This window comes from Saccoglossus kowalevskii, chromosome 22 (assembly GCF_978046115.1).
Source record: "Saccoglossus kowalevskii chromosome 22, keSacKowa6.1, whole genome shotgun sequence".
Lineage (NCBI taxonomy): Eukaryota > Metazoa > Hemichordata > Enteropneusta > Harrimaniidae > Saccoglossus > Saccoglossus kowalevskii.
The window spans coordinates 25,219,367-25,240,790 of record NC_140662.1 but is presented as its reverse complement, the minus strand read 5'-3'; the positions used below and the strand labels follow the sequence as shown (position 1 = coordinate 25,240,790).

The 21,424-nt window shown below is 33.8% G+C and overlaps 1 protein-coding gene across 1 annotated transcript in view; it reads right to left on the bottom strand.

The window, feature by feature from the left end:
* Positions 1 to 21,424, bottom strand: part of LOC146729455 (triple functional domain protein-like) — a 126,403-nt gene that overhangs the window by 77,877 nt on the left and 27,102 nt on the right. Inside the window, exons 4-5 of the mRNA XM_085495846.1 lie at positions 13,579 to 13,693; positions 1 to 91 (exon numbers count right to left, since the gene is read on the bottom strand). Of these exons, the coding sequence (XP_085351972.1) occupies positions 1 to 91; positions 13,579 to 13,693 (206 nt within the window). The remainder of the gene's footprint in view (positions 92 to 13,578; positions 13,694 to 21,424) is intronic.

Below are 21,424 nucleotides of genomic sequence, written 5' to 3'. Positions count from 1 at the left end.
CTGAAGGATCCTGAGCAATGGCTTCACACTGTTCCAAGTACTTCCACGGGCATCAATGAGAATTGTAAAACCATGTGATTTGGCTTCATCACTAAAAAAAAACAAAAAAAAACAGTACTTTATATGATTTCACACCTTTGTAGTATAAATGTAGCTGACAAGCCAATCTCATTGTATGAACAATTACTTTCAAACAATGGAAAGTTTTTTTTGAATGAGGGCGCACTTTCCTCATAAAAAGAAAATGTAAAGTTTCTCTTACTGTGGCCTCCAGAGGGCACACTGATAGTGAAAATTAAAAACCATGACTGAACACTTATTTCCTATTAAAAACATTGGCATTTTAAGATTACAGATGAATAGTATTTCCTAATAAAAAACAAATGTTAATAATGTTATACATTCCTGGTATTTTGAACAGTGCATGTTATATGTCTTGTACTTTTAGTCTAAATATTGTTGAGAGATCAATTTTGTCTATTTTTAAATATTTTTCTATAATTTTTTTGAACATCTTGAACTCTATGCGCATATTTTTCTATTATCTATACAGCTCTTGATCAACATTTTGGTAACAAATCTGTGAAAATTGTAACATTTTATTTTATGAATGATTAACTTTGGCACTCAAAGTGTTAATAATTACTTTTCATAACCATAGCCTTTCTGTAAGAGCATACACCACTAACACATGTAGGACACATGCGATTACTGATACATACAATGCTTGCCTTGTGCATTACACTTTATTGTAGAAGTAATTTATTGTAATACAAGCAGGGAGCAATCAAAAACAGTTCAAGGATATGACTCCAATTTTGCAATATCAGAATCCTCCCAGAACAAGTTTGATAATTGCCTTCAGCAGTTAAATGTCTGCTTTGTTTCATGTCTAACTGTGGAGATATGCCTGTTATGCAGGTGTTATTCAATACCAAATTCAACTGTGTTTTATCCTAATTTACGGTACATGTACCTCTTAATTTTGCACTTTCTATAATTTTAACTAGATTGACATAAATGTAATTTTCAGTGTGCTTAGGTATATGTACTTTGCAGAAGTGTTTTTATGGGCATAGAAATAATTAATAGTGCAGTGTACAACATATGTAATTTTTGGTTAAACTAAATTTAATTTTCTTGGAAGGTAGCGCAGACTGCGGATTTATACTGCTGAGTGAACAGTCAGCTCCAGGAATCGATCCCAGAACCTCCCTGGTGCAAAGTAAACAGGGTTGGCCACTGTACCATGCTCAGATCCACACTTTTAAATACTTGTTGACATCGACAATGACTGTGAAATATAATGCACACTATTTTTCACTTTACACTATATGAGACTTTTATTTATCTATGTCAAAAAGGGTTTCACTTTCATTTATTTAGCTGATAGCCATATGCGATAAATTAAAGGCAGCCCAATAAATATGCAAAGCTAAACATGCTGTTTCCTTCATAACTTAAGATAAAACTAAATAAATTAAAATAAAAGATATTTATCTGCAGCAACAAAACTGGCTGTTTTAGATGGGTATTGTATGTCAAATTATTCAGAGTGAATTCTTAGTTTTTATTATGCAACAAAGGTGATACACATAAAAATAAACAAAATGAATTTATTTTCACTTTTATGAAATGTTTACAGTATTTGCTTTCATTAGTAGCATAGTACACTTAAGGTATGTAAATTATAGAAGTGTTTCTATGGTCAAAATATCTTATTTTTATGGTTCAGTATACAACAAATGTGGTTTTTAGTTTTTTATTCACTTCTATTTGGTATGCACTTTCAATGGAGCAAATATGGTACAGTAAAAACCATTAGTATCAAGACAAACAGACAGACTCTGTTGTAAAAATAGTGTGAGGACAGTTGACAATAAGAATTTGATAATACAAACTAAAGTAACAAACATTGAAATGAAGTTCAATGGGATCTCTCGCTTACAACATTCCTTTGTCCCAATCACTGGGCAAGAAATATTCTATTCCTTACAAGGTACAATCGCTGAAATAGTTTTAATTGATATGCAAAGTAAAACATAGAATGCAATGGCACAAGTATTTATCTCCACTGACGGGCAAACAAACATACGTTGGGGTATTAGCACAAAGTACAGATCAGATGGATCATGCACATCTACCAGTACAGGTGAACAAACATGTATTACTGAAGAGTACAGATCAGACAGATTATGTACATGTATATGCACACTTGTTGGACTATAACTCATGAGTATAAATCAGTACAAAACAAATATTACATACTCGTAATATAGCTGAATCAATCGTTCCAGAAAGAGATTATTGATTTCTATGTAATTTGTATGGACAATAATATTTACAACTTCAACATTGATAAATGCAGGAACTATGCCCTGGTTAGTACTACAAGTAGACCCCAGAGATCTACATGTAGTCAAAATTTAATGATTCAGATTGACTCTGGTCTCATTCAGTTCATTTATTCCCCCCAAAAAATGAATTAGCCTAGAGTTTCAACACCTACTGCTCAATATTTCAGTAGAATCAAATAATGAATATGATATTAAAAAGGCAAATATTAACTTAACAAGTCATTGTCAATGACACGTCCCTGTTTCGTTCATATTTGAGTGACATATACATTCAAAGCAGATCATGACCGAAATGCACCTGCATATGTACAACACATTGTACTAAATCTGAACAAAATCCATTCATGCATGACTGAGATCCGGTTTCGGAATTGTGAAAATATGTGATTTTGATGCATTTTCGGCCTTAAAATGGCCATCATTAAGCTATTGTTAAGCGGATCATGAAACAAATGCACATATCTATTTGTGACATGATGTAACATGTGTGTGTGAAGTTTGAACTTGATCAATCCAGACATGTCTTGGATACGGATCCAGAACTGAATTCTTTAAAACAAAATGGCCGCCAGTCGGCCATTTCGAACTTGATCCGAGAAAAAAAATGACGTGCATCAAGGTTCTATTATGTTTAATGTATGTACCAAATTTGAATGAAATCCGTCCATGCATAACTGAGATCCTGGTCCGGAATGGTGAAAATGTGCGATTTCAATGCATTTTCGGCCTTAAAGCGGCCGCCATTTGGCTATCGTTAATGAGATCATGAAACAAATGCACATACATATTTGTGACATGATGTACCCTGTGTGTGTGAAGTTTGAACTCTATCAATCCAAGCATGTCTCAGATACGGATCCAGAACTGAATTCTTTAAAACAAAATGGCCGCCAGTAGGCCATTTCAAACCTGATCCCAAAAAAAAAATGACGTGCATCAAGGTCCTATTATGTTTAATGTATGTACCAAATTTGAACAAAATCTGTCCATGCATAACTGAGATCCGGGTCCGGAATGGTGAAAATGTGTGATTTTGATGCATTTTCGGCCTTAAAATGGCCGCTATTCGGCTATCGTTAATCGGATCATGAAAAAAATGCATGTGCATATGTCCCATATAATGAGTGATGTATGAGTGAAGTTTGAACTTAATCAGTCCATGCATGTTCGAGATACAGGTGATCACAGATGCACGGACGCACACAGGGCAAGTCCCCGTTTTCGAACTACGTCCGAATGGGGACTAATAAGCTGAGTGGACAGAATACAGCTATGTTGTACACTGTACATTTATAGTGATGAATTCCAGTCTGCACTTATGGACACCTGTCACACCTGTGTTTGTGTCTTTATTGAGTATGCAAGCCTCACAGGTCAACAAATGTCATGTACTTTATGGTGTGGTTTGTTTATTTTATGTCACACCATGTAGCCCTGATGTCATAAATTATGTCATCAAAGATCAATCAAGTGGAATAACATCAGTAATTGGTAATTCCTAAATGCAACAAAGTATCTGATTACTGATGAAGCTGTTTATAACGTTTGTACTAAAAGACACTTGTCCTGTATGTCACACTGCAGGGCTCGAAATTAAAAAAAAACATTTGTGGGAGCCTGAGTGGGCTACAAACTTAAAAAGCTAGTAATGAATAATGTTGGTTAGTCCATCAGTGGTTGGGTACTTAAAGCCAAGAACACAATTTTGAATACAAACTGACTTTGTGTAGGACAACCAATACTTTGATATTTTGGTATATTAGTAGAGAACATTTGAACATTTTTTAATTGAACTTCTAATTTTGGGAAATGGAAGCCCTGGGACAACGATCCATGGTCTCTGTGCCTTGGGCTACTGCGAGTTTTTGTGCCTTGCACTGTCTGCGAAGTGGTTTTGTGATACAAAAGGTCAAACCTCAGCATGGCTATTGTAATCAAAGAAAGCTTAGAAAGAACTCCCATGTGCTGAGAGTATTGGAGACACATTAAATATAATTCGAAATTACTTAGCTGAAAACTAATTATGCAAATCAAAAAATTAATATGACCAGATTTGAGTGTAAAACTAATGAGGTCTGCGCAATGTAACAGAAAATCTATGTCTCCAAGTTTAATTGAAATGTGATTAGAACCAAAAAATTATGAATTATTATGCTTATTAGGGAATTAATATGAACAGATTTTTACCCCAAACTAATTAGGTTTGTACATTGTCCTAGAGCATCTTTATACTAAGTTTCATTGAAATGGAATAATTAGTACCGTGAAAACTCCAAAATTTCGACCCCTCTAAAAATTCGATCGCCTATTTATTTGCCGGGTTTCGGTGTTTTATTTACCTCCAAATTTTCGATTCCACTAAAAATTGCCGACTCATTCTTATTCGAAAATTGCGACCAGTTTTAGTTTTCCCACAAACGAAAAAAAAAAACGATGTGAGCGTTCAAACGGGACCTTCCTCGAAGGCATGAATCCGGGTTTCTGATTGACTGAGAGATTTTTATTTTATTGGTAACGAAAATATATTCTAAATAAACGAAGTTTGAAATAAAAACGAACACAAAAATCTCGGCATGCTGCGTTTCTGAATTGTTGATTATTACTGTACTCAGTAGTGATTATAATAATGTACACAAAATAAATTTGTTGAATGGTTATGAAATACAAATAAAAGTCAACTTAGTTTCATCGTAAGCGAATGATTCCGGTCTCGTATAAACGTTTGATGCTGTAGGATATCCGCCATGTTCTCTTAGGTCAAATAGGTCAAATCGCTAATTAACCAATCAAAAAGCTGGATGATGCCAACGTGTTCAAATTACCATAGCTTATTTAAATATGTTAATGTTATTGAACGCAATGCGGAAGAGATTGGTGTTGTAGTACGATGTTTTGGCTTGGATTTTGATGCGAAAACGGCATGATTTTTTTTAAATAAAAAAATTAGTTGTTTTTAAAAAATAAACTGGTCATCTGAAGAATAATTTAACATTGTTCACAGTGATAACAGCTCATTCTCGAAAGGAAGCTTACCCGCTCACGCTAGGCTAGTCACGATAAAAATCATACACGTGTACTCTTGAATAGACAAACGTCAATGACTACGGTAAAACTTAGACTCTATTTTAGCCGGCAGGATTGATTGAAATGTCCGAAAAATGACGCCAAAATACACCTTAAAAGTCCCATTTTATTTTCTTAAATCCCATTTTATTTTTTAATCCAAGGGCGAATTTACGGCAGAATTTGGTCCCTCAAATAAGGTAATATTGGTAATTTTATTAACACTTACACATTCCCCGGAGGGATTGGCAATGAGGGACACGTGAGCTTTGATTCTAACCGGATACATTGCACTGGGTCGGGGAGATCGTTTGCTAAACTTCCATGTATCTTTTGTCCAATGGGTACCTGTACTTCGAACATTCGCAAGTTTTTCTAGGTAGTGCGAGACAGCTTTGTCTTTTGACCTATTAGTTTTGTGCTGACCTCTTCTCCGCGTCTTGATGTTTTGTTTTGCATGTCATAATACTCACTGATTGATGACTTTGTTTAGATTTTGAGTTACAACTCGGCCACGACCTTTGCTTTTACTGTGAAACATGAGGAAGTTTACGTCAATTGACGGACATTGCATTTTTTAAAAACTAATGAAGCACACTATCATCCCCATTTTTTCATTTGCTGATTTCTATTCTGAAAAATTCGACCGTCCGAAAATGTACCTTAATTTTGACTCTAAAAACACGTCACATATCTAACACCAATTATTTAAAACCGGTCGAAATTTTGGAGTTTTTACGGTACTTTAGATATCAGTGTGAAAGCTTAAAATTGGTTAATTATGCAAATTAGGTAATTAATATGTACAGATTTTAACCCGCAATTATTCAGGTCTGTCTATTGTCCTACAGCATCCATGTACATTCATTGATATGTGATGTATAGTACCTGAGATATCAGTGTGAAAGTTGGTTAATTATGCAAATTAGGTGATTAATATGCACAAATATTTACCGGAAACTAATTGGGTCTGCATAATTCTAGATTCATGGAAATGTGATGATTAGTACTTTAGATATCAGTAGAAAAGCTGAAAATTAATTATGCAAATTAGGTAATTAATATGCACAATTATTTACCCTAAAACTAATCAGGTCTCTGCATAGTCCTAAAGGATCTATGTACCAAGTTTCATTGAAATGCGATGATTAGTACTTGAGATACCCGTGGAAAAGCTGAAAATTAACTAATTATGCAAATTAGGTGATTAATATGCACAAATATTTATCGAAAACAATCAATCTCTGCATAGTCCTTGAGTATGTAAGTACCAAGTTTCATTGAAATGTAATGCTAACTACTTATATCAAATGCTGAAAATTAATTAATTATGCAAATTAGGTAATTAATATGTACTGATATTACCATAAAAACTATCAGGTCTGTGCAGTGTCGTATGACATCTATGTACCAAGTTTCATTGAAATGTGATGATTAGTACTTGAGATATCAGTGGAAAAACCGAAAATTGACTAATCATTATGCAAATTAGGTAATTAGTGTCCACGGATTATTACCAAAAACTAATCAAAACCTAGCATTAGTTCAGAGCATCTATGTACCAAGTTTCATCAAAATCCAATGAGTGGTTGTTTAGATATCAGTGGAACAGTCATGGAACCACTAAAAAATAGCTAATTATCATGCAAATTAGGTAATTAATATGCACGGATTTTTACCAAAAATTAATCAAATCTGCGCATATGTTCAGAGCATCTATGTACCAAGTTTCATCAAAATCCAATGAGTGGTTCTTTAGATATCAGTGGAACAGTCATAGAACAGCTAAAAATTAGCTAATTATCATGCAAATTAGGTAATTAACGAGCATGGATTTTTACCAAAACCTAATCAAATCTGCGCATTGGCCCAGAGCATCTATGCACCAAGTTTCATCAAAAACCGATGTATGGTTCTTGAGATAGCAGTGGAACAGTCGGACACACATACACACACACACACATACACACATACACACATACACACATACACACATACACACATACACACACACATACAGACACACTAACTGCAAAGACTCCCATTTTGTGCTTCGCACATGGGAGTCAAAAATGGATGTTTTTAAGTGATGTACCACATTGTAAATGACTTGACAGCACAATTGTTGCTACATTAGAATACTTCATCACTACAAAGCAGGACTTACGTATATAGGTCTCACACCACAATTATAATTTGAATAAAGACGCAGGGTCACATTGGCACCCATGAATGAATTCCTCTCTACTTTTATGAGAACTTATTTGAAGAAATGGCATGCCGATTATATTATGTACCATAATTTTCGGGGGAAAAAATAAAAAACATTTTGATAATTGTTCAGGTTTCATGTGTACATTAATGTGTTGGGTCACTTTGGGCACCGAACATATATGAATATAATCTCCACTGTTTTAGCAACAATTTTTTTGCAAGAAATAACATGCTTGTTTTTCAAACTATTTTATTACATATAGCAGGTAATGCCGAATTAAACAAATCTTGGATTGCGGAGGGAATTTTAAAGAAAATGTACTGGTTTTAAAAATAGTGAACTGATGTGAAACCACCTGGGTACACTTTTCTAATATTGCACTACCGATATAGTTCAATTAAACTTTCATTAAATTAAACTCTGTATAATAATACTGTTTACTATTTGATGATACCGGTAAATCAGAGACAAATCAGTCTTTTTAACATTTTGGAAACTATGAAATACTTTATTATCATGCGAATCTTATTTTCATTATTTATGTGAAAGGGAATTTTGCATGCAATTAAATTCCATGCGAACATTTAATTAAATATGAATAATAACGAGTTTCACAGGAAGTGAAAATAAATGATAGGGTAGATGATAGAGTAGATGCAAATCAAACTACAGAATACCAAAACATGATGCTTGGACATTCGCCCATGATACTAGCCATTTGCCTGTGATGCTTGAAATTTAACCAGTGATGGTTAAATTGCTTCTTTTACAAGTCTCTTCTGGCTCAAATTTAAAACAATGAAATGCATTGATCAGATAGTTAATTTTCTTTTGATAGCAATACAAAGACAGTAATCAATTGGAAGTAGGCAAGGAGTTACTAAGGCGTTCAGGGGTGTGGCGCCACTAAAATCAGAGTGCTTACTTAGCGGCAACAATGTGACAAAAAGCAAGTCTCACAATACCAATTTTTACTACTAAATCGCTGGTGACATAAATTATCAAAGACAGAAAACAAATTCCAAATGAAGTCGCATTAGAAGAGAAAGTACTGTAAATCGAGGCAGGTTTGATCCAGTTGCATACAAAAAGGCTGATAAAAAACAGAGACGAACCCTGAACCCAGTGCCCTGTACTGGAGATCGCCGACCATTGGTATACGATGTACTTTCTGTATTTTTACACTGAAAAGTCAGTGACCAGTCAATGCAACAGAACAGTGATTGTCAATTGCATTGCAAAGTTGTGAGCTGGCAACATTACAATACAGTTTAGATCAATAGAAACCATTTACTTTAGTTTTTAAATGCTGCTGGGAAAAAAAAATGTTAGGGTTTTCTATTATCATCCACAATGTGAAAAGCAATGAAACCTATGCACCAAGAGAACAAAAGAAACTGTAACACTATTTTGCACAAAATTAAAATCACACTCTGTGGCCTTGAATTTCTTATTTGAAAATAAATTATTTCATAGTACTTTGCTCAATAAATATGTTTTCAAGATTTTACATTGTTGCTTTATGGGGAGATCAATTGTACAAACAACAAAGTAAAAGTTGGCTATTTTACACATTATTAGATCGAATCAAACTTAAATATGTAAAAGTCATTACTAAATGTACAATGTATTTACCAAATTTGAACTAAAACTAACAAAGCATGCATAAGATACCACATTTTCAAAAAACAAAATGGCTGCCAGTCAGCCATCTTTTTTTTTTTTAAAAAAGCAAAGAACACCCAGATTACAATTATGTATATAGAACGCAAGTAATTTGTGTTGATTCATTTTTAAATAATTTAAAAAATGCAAATAAAGACGCAAATGATATTAGAAGTCAAATATTTCAAATAACAGTAGTCAAAAAACAATGAACACATCGAAATATTGACATTTGACACTTGATATCAGTGCACTGTGGTGGCTAGTAAACAGGAAAATAAATGATGTTTTCTTCATTCTTCAAATATTGGGTCCATGCCAATTACAACACAGAAATGTCGAAAATTGCAAAATCATTCATCTGTTTTTTTGTGTTTGTTTCCATGGTTATAATGAAAACATTTATCACATTTAGGAATTTTTCCATTTATATAATTTTATGAAGACATAAGAATTATTTATAAATTTCGAATGATAGTCAAAAACAAAACGTTAACGGGTGAATAGTGGTACATGTACAGTGGCCAATGAAGGGAACCCATAAATACTTGGGGTTAATGACGTTAACAGTATTACCGGGGTAATTAATTAACTCTAAAGCGTATTCTGGATTTAAATGAAGTGAGAAAATCAGGGTAAATATTTTTAAAACATTTATACTTTTATGAAAATTATGAGTATTGCATATTTTCAACAATAGTTAATTTAATTTTGAAGAGTTAATATTGTAATATTTTTCCATATTGCACAAATGCTCAGTAGACACAAAACTTTAATTTGTCATTGAATCCCATATGATATAAGAAATGATGATCTAACATATGACACATGGGCCCAGTCAGTGGCTTCTTACTACTGTAAATATATTAATCATTCACTGGGTTTCAATTTTGTTATTTCAGTAATGAGTAAATTTGCTAAATTAAATTCATGTGAATGTATAAAATAACAATGAATTTGTTTCACAGGCAAATTCATGAACACAGTAAATACACTCAAAATATCAAAATACTGTAGAATACTTTATTTTCGCTTGGAATTTATTTTTGGTATTTTCGCTGAAAGGATGCTTCCGTGAAAATAAAATCCAGCGAATATACTTTTTTTCCTATATTTCAAATTAAACTCATCAAAAAATCAGTGAAAATAAATTCCATGTACAAAACGCCCAAAAAGCCTTTTCAGCGAAAATTAATTCCAGCGAAAATAAAGTATTCCACAGTAGTTAAATTTATTATCAGTGAAAATAAATGGTTTTACAGTACCACTCGCAGACATTTAGAGGTCAACACATCATTTCATTTACATTCCTTATTAGATCAACCTTCCAGACATTTTTGTAACTAATATTTGTCACAATTTATAACAACAGCTATTCACCACCAATAACATACCAAACATTATCACATATGGCTATTAGCCCTGTGGCTATTGTGATAAAATAGACACATGCAGCAATAATGTTAGCTCATTTGTATAAATGATTACATCCCATTATTGAAGGTAACACTGAAAAATATATTATATAGAACTTTATTATTCGATGAACTACCCAACATCACCCTGAGACTGCAGCTTTTAAAACTAGAAACTAGAGACTACTAGACAGCCCAGTAGGCTTCCAAGAAATGGTTTTAATTTCAAGTCCTGATCCCATCTTACTGCTGAGAAAAATAACAGGATTGGCACCACAGTTGAACATTTTTTCACAATTCACAAGTAGATGATCCTTCTTTTTATCACAAATTTACAAACTACAGATGTACTCCTGTTTATAGTCTGTACTTTCCTTCAGAAGATTGGAACAAAAATAGCCAAATCTTTTGAGTAAAAAATGAAAATTTACTCAAATTTTGACTGTTAGCTCCAAAATTCAGGTTTATTTCCAGAAATATTGAGATATATAAGAAACAAAATGCAGACAAATTTAGGTGAGAAAATCTAGTGGTGAAACGGTTAAATGGCATATGAACCTAAAAATATCTGAGTGCAATTCAATAGCTGCTCTGAGAAATAATTAAAGCTGAATGCATGAGACACTGTTATATCACTATAACTCAGTGATCTGTTCATTAATAATTGTTCTAAGAAATAGAGCAAACCTAAGCTGCATGACAGGACACTGTTATATCACTGTAACTCAGGAGCATGATCTGTTCCATCTCAAACCTCATCATTCACACCTTTTTGAGTTTTGTGTAATTTGTTCACAGCCCTTGGATAACAATCAAAACATTGTACTTTCTTCTTGAATTGCATGCCGTGTATTAAACAAACTTACATACAACTTTAGTTGCCATGGAGAACATACGCTTCCAAATACTGGTATGTAAGGAAGGTATGTTTCATGAATAACTATAAAACAAAGTACCTCGTATAAGACCCATGCAATTAATCTTGCTTGAATGAGTTGTAATATTAGCAGATTATTTTTCACAATTCAGGACATTGCCTTTTAACTCTACAACTTGTGTTACAGTGACAAACTACATGTGGTTAAATCTCCAGCAGATCTTTCCCCAAAATACACTATAAACATGTCTGTTTTATAGGCTGTATTCAACAGTGTACACCTATTGACTGGCCATTAGGACAATAGCATATAGATGTACCTGATGCCTGGCTGCGAAGGCATCATATACCTATTGCCTGGCTGTGAAGGCAACAGCCTACACCTACTGCCTGGCTGCGAAGGCATCATATACCTACTGCCTGGCTGTAAGGGAAACAGTATACACCTATTGCCTGTCTATTAGGGCATCGGCATACAACTACTGACTGGCTGTGAGGGAAACAGTTTACACCTATTGCCTGGCTATGAGAGCAACAACAAACGCCTATTGCCTGGCTATGAGGGCAACAGCATATACCTATTGTCTGTCTATTAAGGCATCAGCATACAACTACTGACTGGCTGTGAGAGAAACAGTATACACCTATTGCTGGGCTATGAGGGCAACAGCAAACACCTATTGCCTGGCTATGAGGGTAACAGCATATACCTACTGCCTGGCTGCAAGGCAAACAGCATACAACTACTGCCTGGCTGTGAGGCAAACAGTATACACATATTGCCTGGCTGTGAGGGCAACAGTATACACATGTTGCCTGGCTGTGAGGGCAACAACATACACATATTACCTTCGTGTGAGGGAAGCAGCAGACACTTATTGCCTGGCTGCGAAAGCATTATATACCTATTGCCTAACTATGAGGGCAACTGCATACACCTATTGCCTGTCTATTAGGGCATTAGCATACAACTATTGCCTGGCTGTGAGAGAAACAGTATACACCTATTGCCTGGCTATGAGGGCAACAGCAAACACCTATTGCCTGGCTATGAGGGCAACAGCATATACCTACTGCCTGGCTGCAAGGTAAACAGCATACACCTACTGCCTGGCTGTGAGGCAAGAGAATACACCTACTGCCTGGCTGTGAGGGCAACAGCATACACCTACTGTCTGGCTGTGAGGCAAACAGCATACATCTATTGCCTGGCTGCAAAGGCATCAGCATACACCAATTGCCTGGCTATAAGGGCAACAGCATACACCTATACCAGGCTATGAGGGCAACATCATATACCTACTGTCTGGTTATGAGGACAACAGCATACACCTATTGCCTGGCTATGAGGACAACAACATACACCTATTGCCTGGCTATGAGGACAACAACATATACATATTGCCTGGCTATGAGGACAACAACATATACATATTGCCTGGCTATGGGGGCAACAGCATACACCAATTGCCTGGCTATGAGGACAACAACATATACATATTGCCTGGCTATGAGGACAACAACATACACCTATTGCCTGGCTATGAGGACAACAACATATACATATTGCCTGGCTATGAGGACAACAGCATACACCTATTGCCTGGCTATGAGGACAACAGCATACACCTACTGCCTGGCTTTGAGGGCAACAGCATACACCTATTGCCTTGCTATGAGGACAACAACATATACATATTGCCTGGCTATGGGGGCAACAGCATATACATATTGCCTGGCTATGAGGGCAACAGCAAACAACTACTGACTGGCTGTGAGGGAAACAGCACACACCTGTGAAGACAACAGCTTTACAGGTCACCTTTTAAAAAAAGCATTAATTTTCTGAAAAATTTCAAAAGATCCCATCTTCGTGTTTGATATCGTCTGCAACAGACAAGAATGCAGATATCTACAACACTCTACAAGCACAACTTAACTATAGCCTGATTCTACATTGTGTAACATGTAATTTAATTGATTTACCTTGGTATTTTGGCTAGGTAGGCGATACATGTGGCAAAGTCCTGTGGTGAAAATTCTGAAGGATCAGACACAATAGGTATTGATAGAATTGGTCCTCCACGATGGTCCTTACCACCTAAAATACAAACATAAACATATGAATCAGAAATATCAATATCACAGATGTATAGTATTTACAATGTACATGTATATGCATAACACTGGTTACAGTAAATTGTATCCAGTGAAAAAAGTGTGGTTTACAGTAGTGTTTGGGGTACAATGAAGTAAAATGTACAAAGGTTACAAAGTTTATAATGGCATTTAGTTTATATAAGTTAGTTCATATTTCATTTACAATAGTCTGCTTTACAATAATGATGATTAAATGCAGTATTTACAGAGATTTAATTTTACTAAAGTGTTCAATATACAGAGGTGTTTTCATCAGTATACAGAGGTATTTTCTGTTTACAGAGGTTTTCAGTTTACTGAGATGGTTGGTTCAATTTATTGCACTTCAAATATATTTTCAGGATTTTAGCCATTTCTGAAACACTACTCATATTATATACTGTTATTACCTATTTAACAAATTTTACCTACAAGTGATTTCTGTTTGTAGTGTGTGAACTTTTTATGTATATAACAAAGATATGTCAAAATAATGAATCAACATACAATAATTTATTGTTTGTTTTGTATGTTCTTCTAATAAAGAAAATACAGTACCGGTAACATTCCATGTATAAAATATGAAATATTAATTTTTATTTTGATCTATTTATAACCACTATACTTATTCAATGAATGAAGAAAAATAAACAATGGAAAACAAAATTGTAATTACTTCCTTTCAAATGTGGAATATTTGAGTCACTTGGGGAAAATTGAGGTTGCAATGAGAAGCCTCTGTACATGTTGGTATGTTGGTAGCATAATCTACAAGATACAGTCTACACTGAATATCAAATACAGGGAAAATTGTTAAATTTACAAAGATGAGAGTATTGGAAGTAAAGGGGAAGATTTCAATCCCTGGGAGTGCAGGATGCAATCATGACACATCATTGTCTACGCTGTTTACTTAGAATCTTTTCAGTATGATTTAATCTGTCACGTAAATATTCTGTAATTAGTATTATATCAAAATAGGAAATATATGGCTGTTTTGTAAAAATTTATGGACCGGACGATATTTTTTATTATTGATAAAAATTACTGAATATTTTGTTATCACTTTTAAAAAGCAAAATAAAGTAAGAAAGGCATTTGACAATAACCATAAAAGACACAATGCTTGTAGAATGATAGATAGGTAAACATGCGTGCAACAATGCTAAGTATGCCATGTTTTGACTGTGTATTGTGTACTATTCCCCTTGCTGCATCAACCTGGTTAATTATACCATCAAATAAATGGTGTTTAAGATGTTAACATGGCCACACAGTCTGGGGTCACATGACTTATCAACCAGCCCTACTGTGGTATGTGCAGTGACTAGCGCAGACTGTGAATGATGTAATACGGAAAAAATGTGGCATTAGAAATTAAGTCAGTCACCTTTTAAAGTGTCTAAAACCGTACCATATACATGAACTAATATGTTTCAAGTGGGTTTCAGGCACGGATTAAAATTCTACTGCTAACTACTGTAAATGGGTTAATTATTCACTGAGTTTTAATTTTGCTTATTTCACTGAATGGAAAATGCACTAAATTAAAATCCAGTGAATATGTAAAATTTAGCATAGAACACACTATTTAAATGATAAAACTGTGAATTTAAAACCCACTGAATATGCCTGAAATGGTAAATCAGCAAAATTTAAACCCAGCGAAAATTAGCCAAGTATTTACTTGCATATTAAAACAGAGCATCAGAACATCCTAAGGCAACAATTTATAGTGGTTCAACAGATTTTGTTTGATACACTTAACGCAATACAAGTACAGTTACTAAGCTACCATTTAATTTTCCCTACTAGGAATTTTCTTGATTTAGGAATTTTAAGGGATTCATTCATGAAAACCAAGTCAGACACTTCGTGAGAAATTTTCCGACTTGCAATATTCGTCTCTTGCTAAATTTTAGCTGTTTGCACTATGTTTTCAGGATATTTTTTTTTTAAATTAATATCAATTTTCCTAAAAGTCAGACACTTCGTGAGAAATTTTCATTACTACAAAATGTCATGTTTTTTACTGATTTACAATATTTATCTCCAGCAAAATGATAGCGGTTTACACTATGTTTTCATGATATTTTTTTTTTAAATTAAAATCAAATTTCCCAAAAGTCAAACACTTCGTAAGAAATTTTCGTTACTACAAAATTTCATATTTTTTACTGACTTGCAATATTCGTCTGTAGCAAAATTAAAGCAGTTTACACTATGTTTTCATGATATTTTTTTTTAATTGAAGCTCAAAAATATCTGATGTAAATAATGCAAAGTATATGTCAAATGAAATGTTAATTCTATATGGAACTCAAATTACAGTGATTACAAGATCTGGTTACAAATTGAACTTATGTATACATGCATCTTCACAAACACTGGATTAATACCAACACAGTTACCTAGAGAGAAATTACAGCAATGAAAGTAAAACCGATTAATGCATATATAACACTTTAATTTCAGGGTTTTAATTTTTGTACATCTCATTGATAAATTTTTTAATCCTGAAGATACAGAATAAGTGACTAGATGTCAAAGGTTACTTTAAATTGAACCATGTCCTCCTATAGGCCATCACCTGTGTTTACGCTCTGCATGAATGTGTGCAGGCCGTTTTCACTTTAAAATAATGTCGTTATTCACTGCTGTTGTTACTCACTATACATGTAACTGTTCCTGGTAATAAAACAACTTATGGGGAACGTTATCGCAACAGATTATGAGCATGTGAAGGTCTGGTTGGCAAAGATGAAAACATATGACGTCACAGTGCAACGGCTTAATATATATGTCCTTAAATTTAATTTAAAAAAAAAATATAAAAATATATATTTTTCTTGTATCTAATGATGTATTGTAAATATTCATATATAAAAAATAGTGTATAGCCAGGTATCTAATAATAATATAAGGTTATTATGAGAATATCTTAAAGTATGCACAGAGACTGGAATATCGACCAATGCGCAGCGTTGTCTGAATGGATTTTATTATCACTGAATCATTCCTTCAGCGAAAATTAGTTGCAAGCAAAATTAAAGTATTTTACAGTAATACTTTTCTTATACTCGACTTTCATAAAATTAGGTATTTTAACTATAAAGTTTAAATAAAGATTAAATAAAATAAAATAAAATGCATCTGCTTGAAGTAAAACTTTCATCTGAGTACCTAAGATTTACGCTAGGTCTTACAAACTAAAAGATCAGGTTACTAGTACACAAACATTTTTCTCCTAAGCCTAATAAAGTATCATCTTAACTCTAATTTGAATGTAGTTTTTATCACGACTTGAATTAAGTTACTCATATGGGTGCTGTAAGTTGCCTAAAGTTATTGACATTGTGTCAAATGTCAACCGTAATGGATAATTTGATATATAAATAACAGACAGTGGCATGGGGAGTTATCACCAACAAGAGTTCTTTGACAAATATCTTGAGGAATTCAAGACAAACTGAAACATTTCTCATGGTGTTCATTTGTCCTGGACTTGTTTCTATTTTAGGAGCAAGTTGAGTTTTAAGTTTCATGCTATACTAAAAGTAAAACTTGAAGCTAAATTCTTCTTATGGCATTTGTTTTGTCAAAATATAGCCTCTATCCGGGATCAGAAAATGAGTGCAGGTCTGTCAGATTTGGAAATCAATAAAAATGCTTGAGAGTCTGAGTTATCTCCCAATTTCAAAAGCTAGTGGCAGAATGATAATGTTGCGTAGTTCATTAGTGGTTTTGAACTTGAAGCCATGTAAACAATTGTGAATACATGGAAATAACCAACTTATTTTGGTATATTAGTGGAGGGACATTTTTTAATTTTTTGAAAATTTCTAGTAGACAAGTTTGGCTTAGAATTAGTAGTGTCTGTCCCAATTTTCAAGCCCTGTCCGTTCATAGACACAAGGTCTCAAGTACCCATGTGTCTATACCAAGCAAAATGACCACATATCATGTGACTAATTTGCATAAGAGGTATGGATTGATTCTTTCGTCTTGCTAGCCCATTGACTTTCATTCTTCGCTTGATTCAACTTCTGCCTCTGATTCAAACCGTGTAACTTTTTTTTTTGCAGTTTTGATTAAGATAGTCCCCCATGGAGAAATATACGTCTATCTGATCAAAAACTAACAAGAGAAATTATAGAAAACACATAAAAATATGATTTATGTCACCTAGTGATATAGATAATTATATACATTGATGGATTCACTAAGAGAATGGATCTTTAATCTTTTGAATGCCTTCCGTAAATTAATAAAACAGCGCAACTATTTTTTTTTCAGTTTTGATTAAGATAGTAACCTATGAGGAACCCATTTTAGAATTATAGAAAATACATAAAAGTATGATATGTGGTGCCCAGTGATGTAGATAATTATATACATTGACGGATAAACTAAGAGATTAGCCATTTACAAGATGATTCATTGTAAATGATACAGACTTTCAAAAAATGCATATATTTGTAGTCGACCACAGTCACAGTGTATACCAGGTGTTGTGACCGGGAACCAGATTTTACCTATATCACTGAGCATCTATATTTGGTAACAGGGAGATATTACGGAAAATAAAAGTTTTCTTTTTTATCCCAAATATTCATGATACTAGAAAAGAAACTATTAAAATACAAACCTACCAAGAATGATGTCTGGAAGAGCATTAATTTTGATTAATAACTAAGCTCAACATTATTGTATACACATGTATGAAATACTGATATGTTTTGTTAATCTTATTGAAATTACATAACCCATATGGAATGTAAATGTTTGTATGATGCTCAAGACTGGGACTTGCTTGCAGTCTGTTGCAATTCCAGATGAAAAATTCTTCAAAAATAAATAAAAATTGTGTAAACGAGGAGTGAGCGCGAAAGTCATGTGACCGCGAAATCCCAACAGACTTGCCATCAGTGTAAGCGCCCTCACATTACATTTTGCGGGTTACACGACTTTCGCATTGACGTTTACGCAATTTATATTTATTTTTCAAGAATTTTTCATCGGAATCGCAACAGACTGCAAGCAAGTCTACGTTAGAATCACATTTCCCTGTTACCAGTACATGTAATAACATAAAAAAAATTAATGTTGATTAATTTTAAATGATGCTTGGAAACAAATTGACCAATCAAAACATGCAAATCAATGCGATATATTAGTAGCCAATAAAGTATATTCACTGGATTTGAAGGGTTTTCAAGGTAATTATTTTTATAAATTTCCATATTAATCAAGCTCATTATTTGTGTAATAACTTCATTCAAGTATTCCATTGTTTTTATTTTTAAAGTGTTCTTTAACCAATTTGATACTGTCTGAAGAATTTTAAGCAGTCTAAATAAAGTGAACAGAGTACTTGGGTAAGCACGAACCAATATAGCAAGTGGTATCAGCATTTTGAGTAAACAATATTGAGTGCCAATTTATCTGATAGCTCTGAAAGTACTGTTGCAAGTACTTGTACAAAATTTGCCACAAAAACAATACTGCATGTTTTATGGACTAGACTGTTTTATTTTATTATTTTATTTTTTCTTCCACCACTAAAATTATTTAATCACGACCAAATGAATATATTGCACATTTCTAAATTTATATTTGTATTGTTTTCTATGAAAATAAAATACAGGGATTGTGTTAACCCCATATTTTGCTTCCCGGACTCCAATTATTGTAGAGGGACCAAGTTTTTCAGGCAAGCTGAGGTCCAATCTCTAATAAAGTTATCCAGGGTCAAATTTCAATTCCTTAAAATTTTGTAAGTGGGACTCGTCTTGCCGAGACACCAGCGCAAACCCTGAAATAGGTAGAATATGTAATGCTTTTAAATTGGACACGTTTGCTATAGTTACCGGTGTCCATAAGTTGAATGAACTTGACTATGCATGGTATCACACACTAACATTCAGCTACAACAAAATTAATCTATGAAGCATTTCTGAAATTTCCATTAATACTTTTGACAACATAGTTGTCATACATGAACTCTTCCATGACCTTAGCATACATAGTGTGTCTGATGATGTCTGTTACCTACAGTGAACATGCTTATTATAAAATACCATCTGGTGAAAAAAAAAGTGTTCTTTATTTTGATGTTTTTACAAATGTATATACCGTGTTTGCTCTACTAAAAGATAGAAGTGCATTGTACCAAAACTTGCATTTGTTGTGTACAAAATCATTGAAATGTCACTTATTTTAACCATAGAAAAATCTTCGTAATTTACGTAAGCTCATGCACTATTAATACTGTAATCAGCAAGGGAAACTGTAAACACTGTGTTGTAGGCCTCGTAAGTGGATCCCCAAGGGATACATTGACTGTTAAAACAAATTTGTTATAACAACAGTCAGAACTACTATTCAAGCAAAAAATTCAAACAAAACCATCAGTATGCAGGACCAATACGCTACCCACTAAATCAAACAGTCAACTCCAATGACTATAAGCAAACTGGCTACAATATAAGACTATAGCTAGGCTTAACGAGAACTTAGAAGTGCATATACAAATGTAGAAAAACTATAGGTTAAATTTTTAATTTAAATTGATATATTTTTACAATTTTCGTTGCAAAGTTAGAGAAAATCTCAAGGTTTAATCTGCAGTTTATGAGAGGAGTGACATTAATATCAATAATGAATGTCCTTGCTTGAAACCTAATTATGGATTGAAACCTTTATTTTCAAAACATAATAGAGAACTATAGCTGCAGGCATAACAATTATAAGGTGAAACTCATATCCGATACTAATATGTGAGGTCAGTCAAATAGATGCTCGCCATAGCTCACAGAAAATAATTTCTGATCTGAACTTAAACTTGTAATAAGTGATGATGACTTTAATTTGTAAATTTTGAATGACATCAAAATTATATATTCGGTTCTACGCCACGGTAGATGACCAGGACTCTAATTCACTATGACTAGGACGGCCTTACTTTGGCACTTAGAGTAACCTCAGATAACCTATGAGTTTAAAATAATGCTCTGGAAGTAAGAATGTTCCCTTAGGCTGGTGAGATTCCTAAATATATGTGTACACAGTTACTATATTATAACTGCGATATTATCAGCGCATGTGTTATTATCGATAACACTTAAGGTAGCGAGACTATTATTTGTGTTGAAAATTACGATTACATTTATTTATTAATTGATGAAATGCACTATAAACTTTCATGTGATAAAGTCAACATAACATAGAATGTCATGTAAGTTAGTTAAAATGTAGATTTTCTGAAGGGGAGCATGACAGCAACAGTAGTGTTTTCCAAAATCAACAACACAGGTTTAATCTGTGTGCCTATAAGTTTCAAAGATAAACTCAAGACAAAGCAATGTTAGGATGTGTTATCAGTAGCTATCTGACACACAATAGTTGTGTTCACGTTACACGAAGTACGGGCTAAGATTTAAGCTGATTTAGGCTTATCTAGCATATTTGCGTTTCGGCTAGACCCAATTGCGTCCACGCACAGGCTAAGGGGTGCCATTAGTCGGTGACCTTTGGTAATCCGCTATTTACGAACGAAAAAGGATCACACGCGCAAGGTTCTATTTCTGCTGCTGGCATGTTTCGTTCTAATTTTGAAGCGACGTGCACAGGAACGCGAGAGAAGACGGACCCAACTTATTTGGATGCACATAAACAGTATACAACGGTCGTA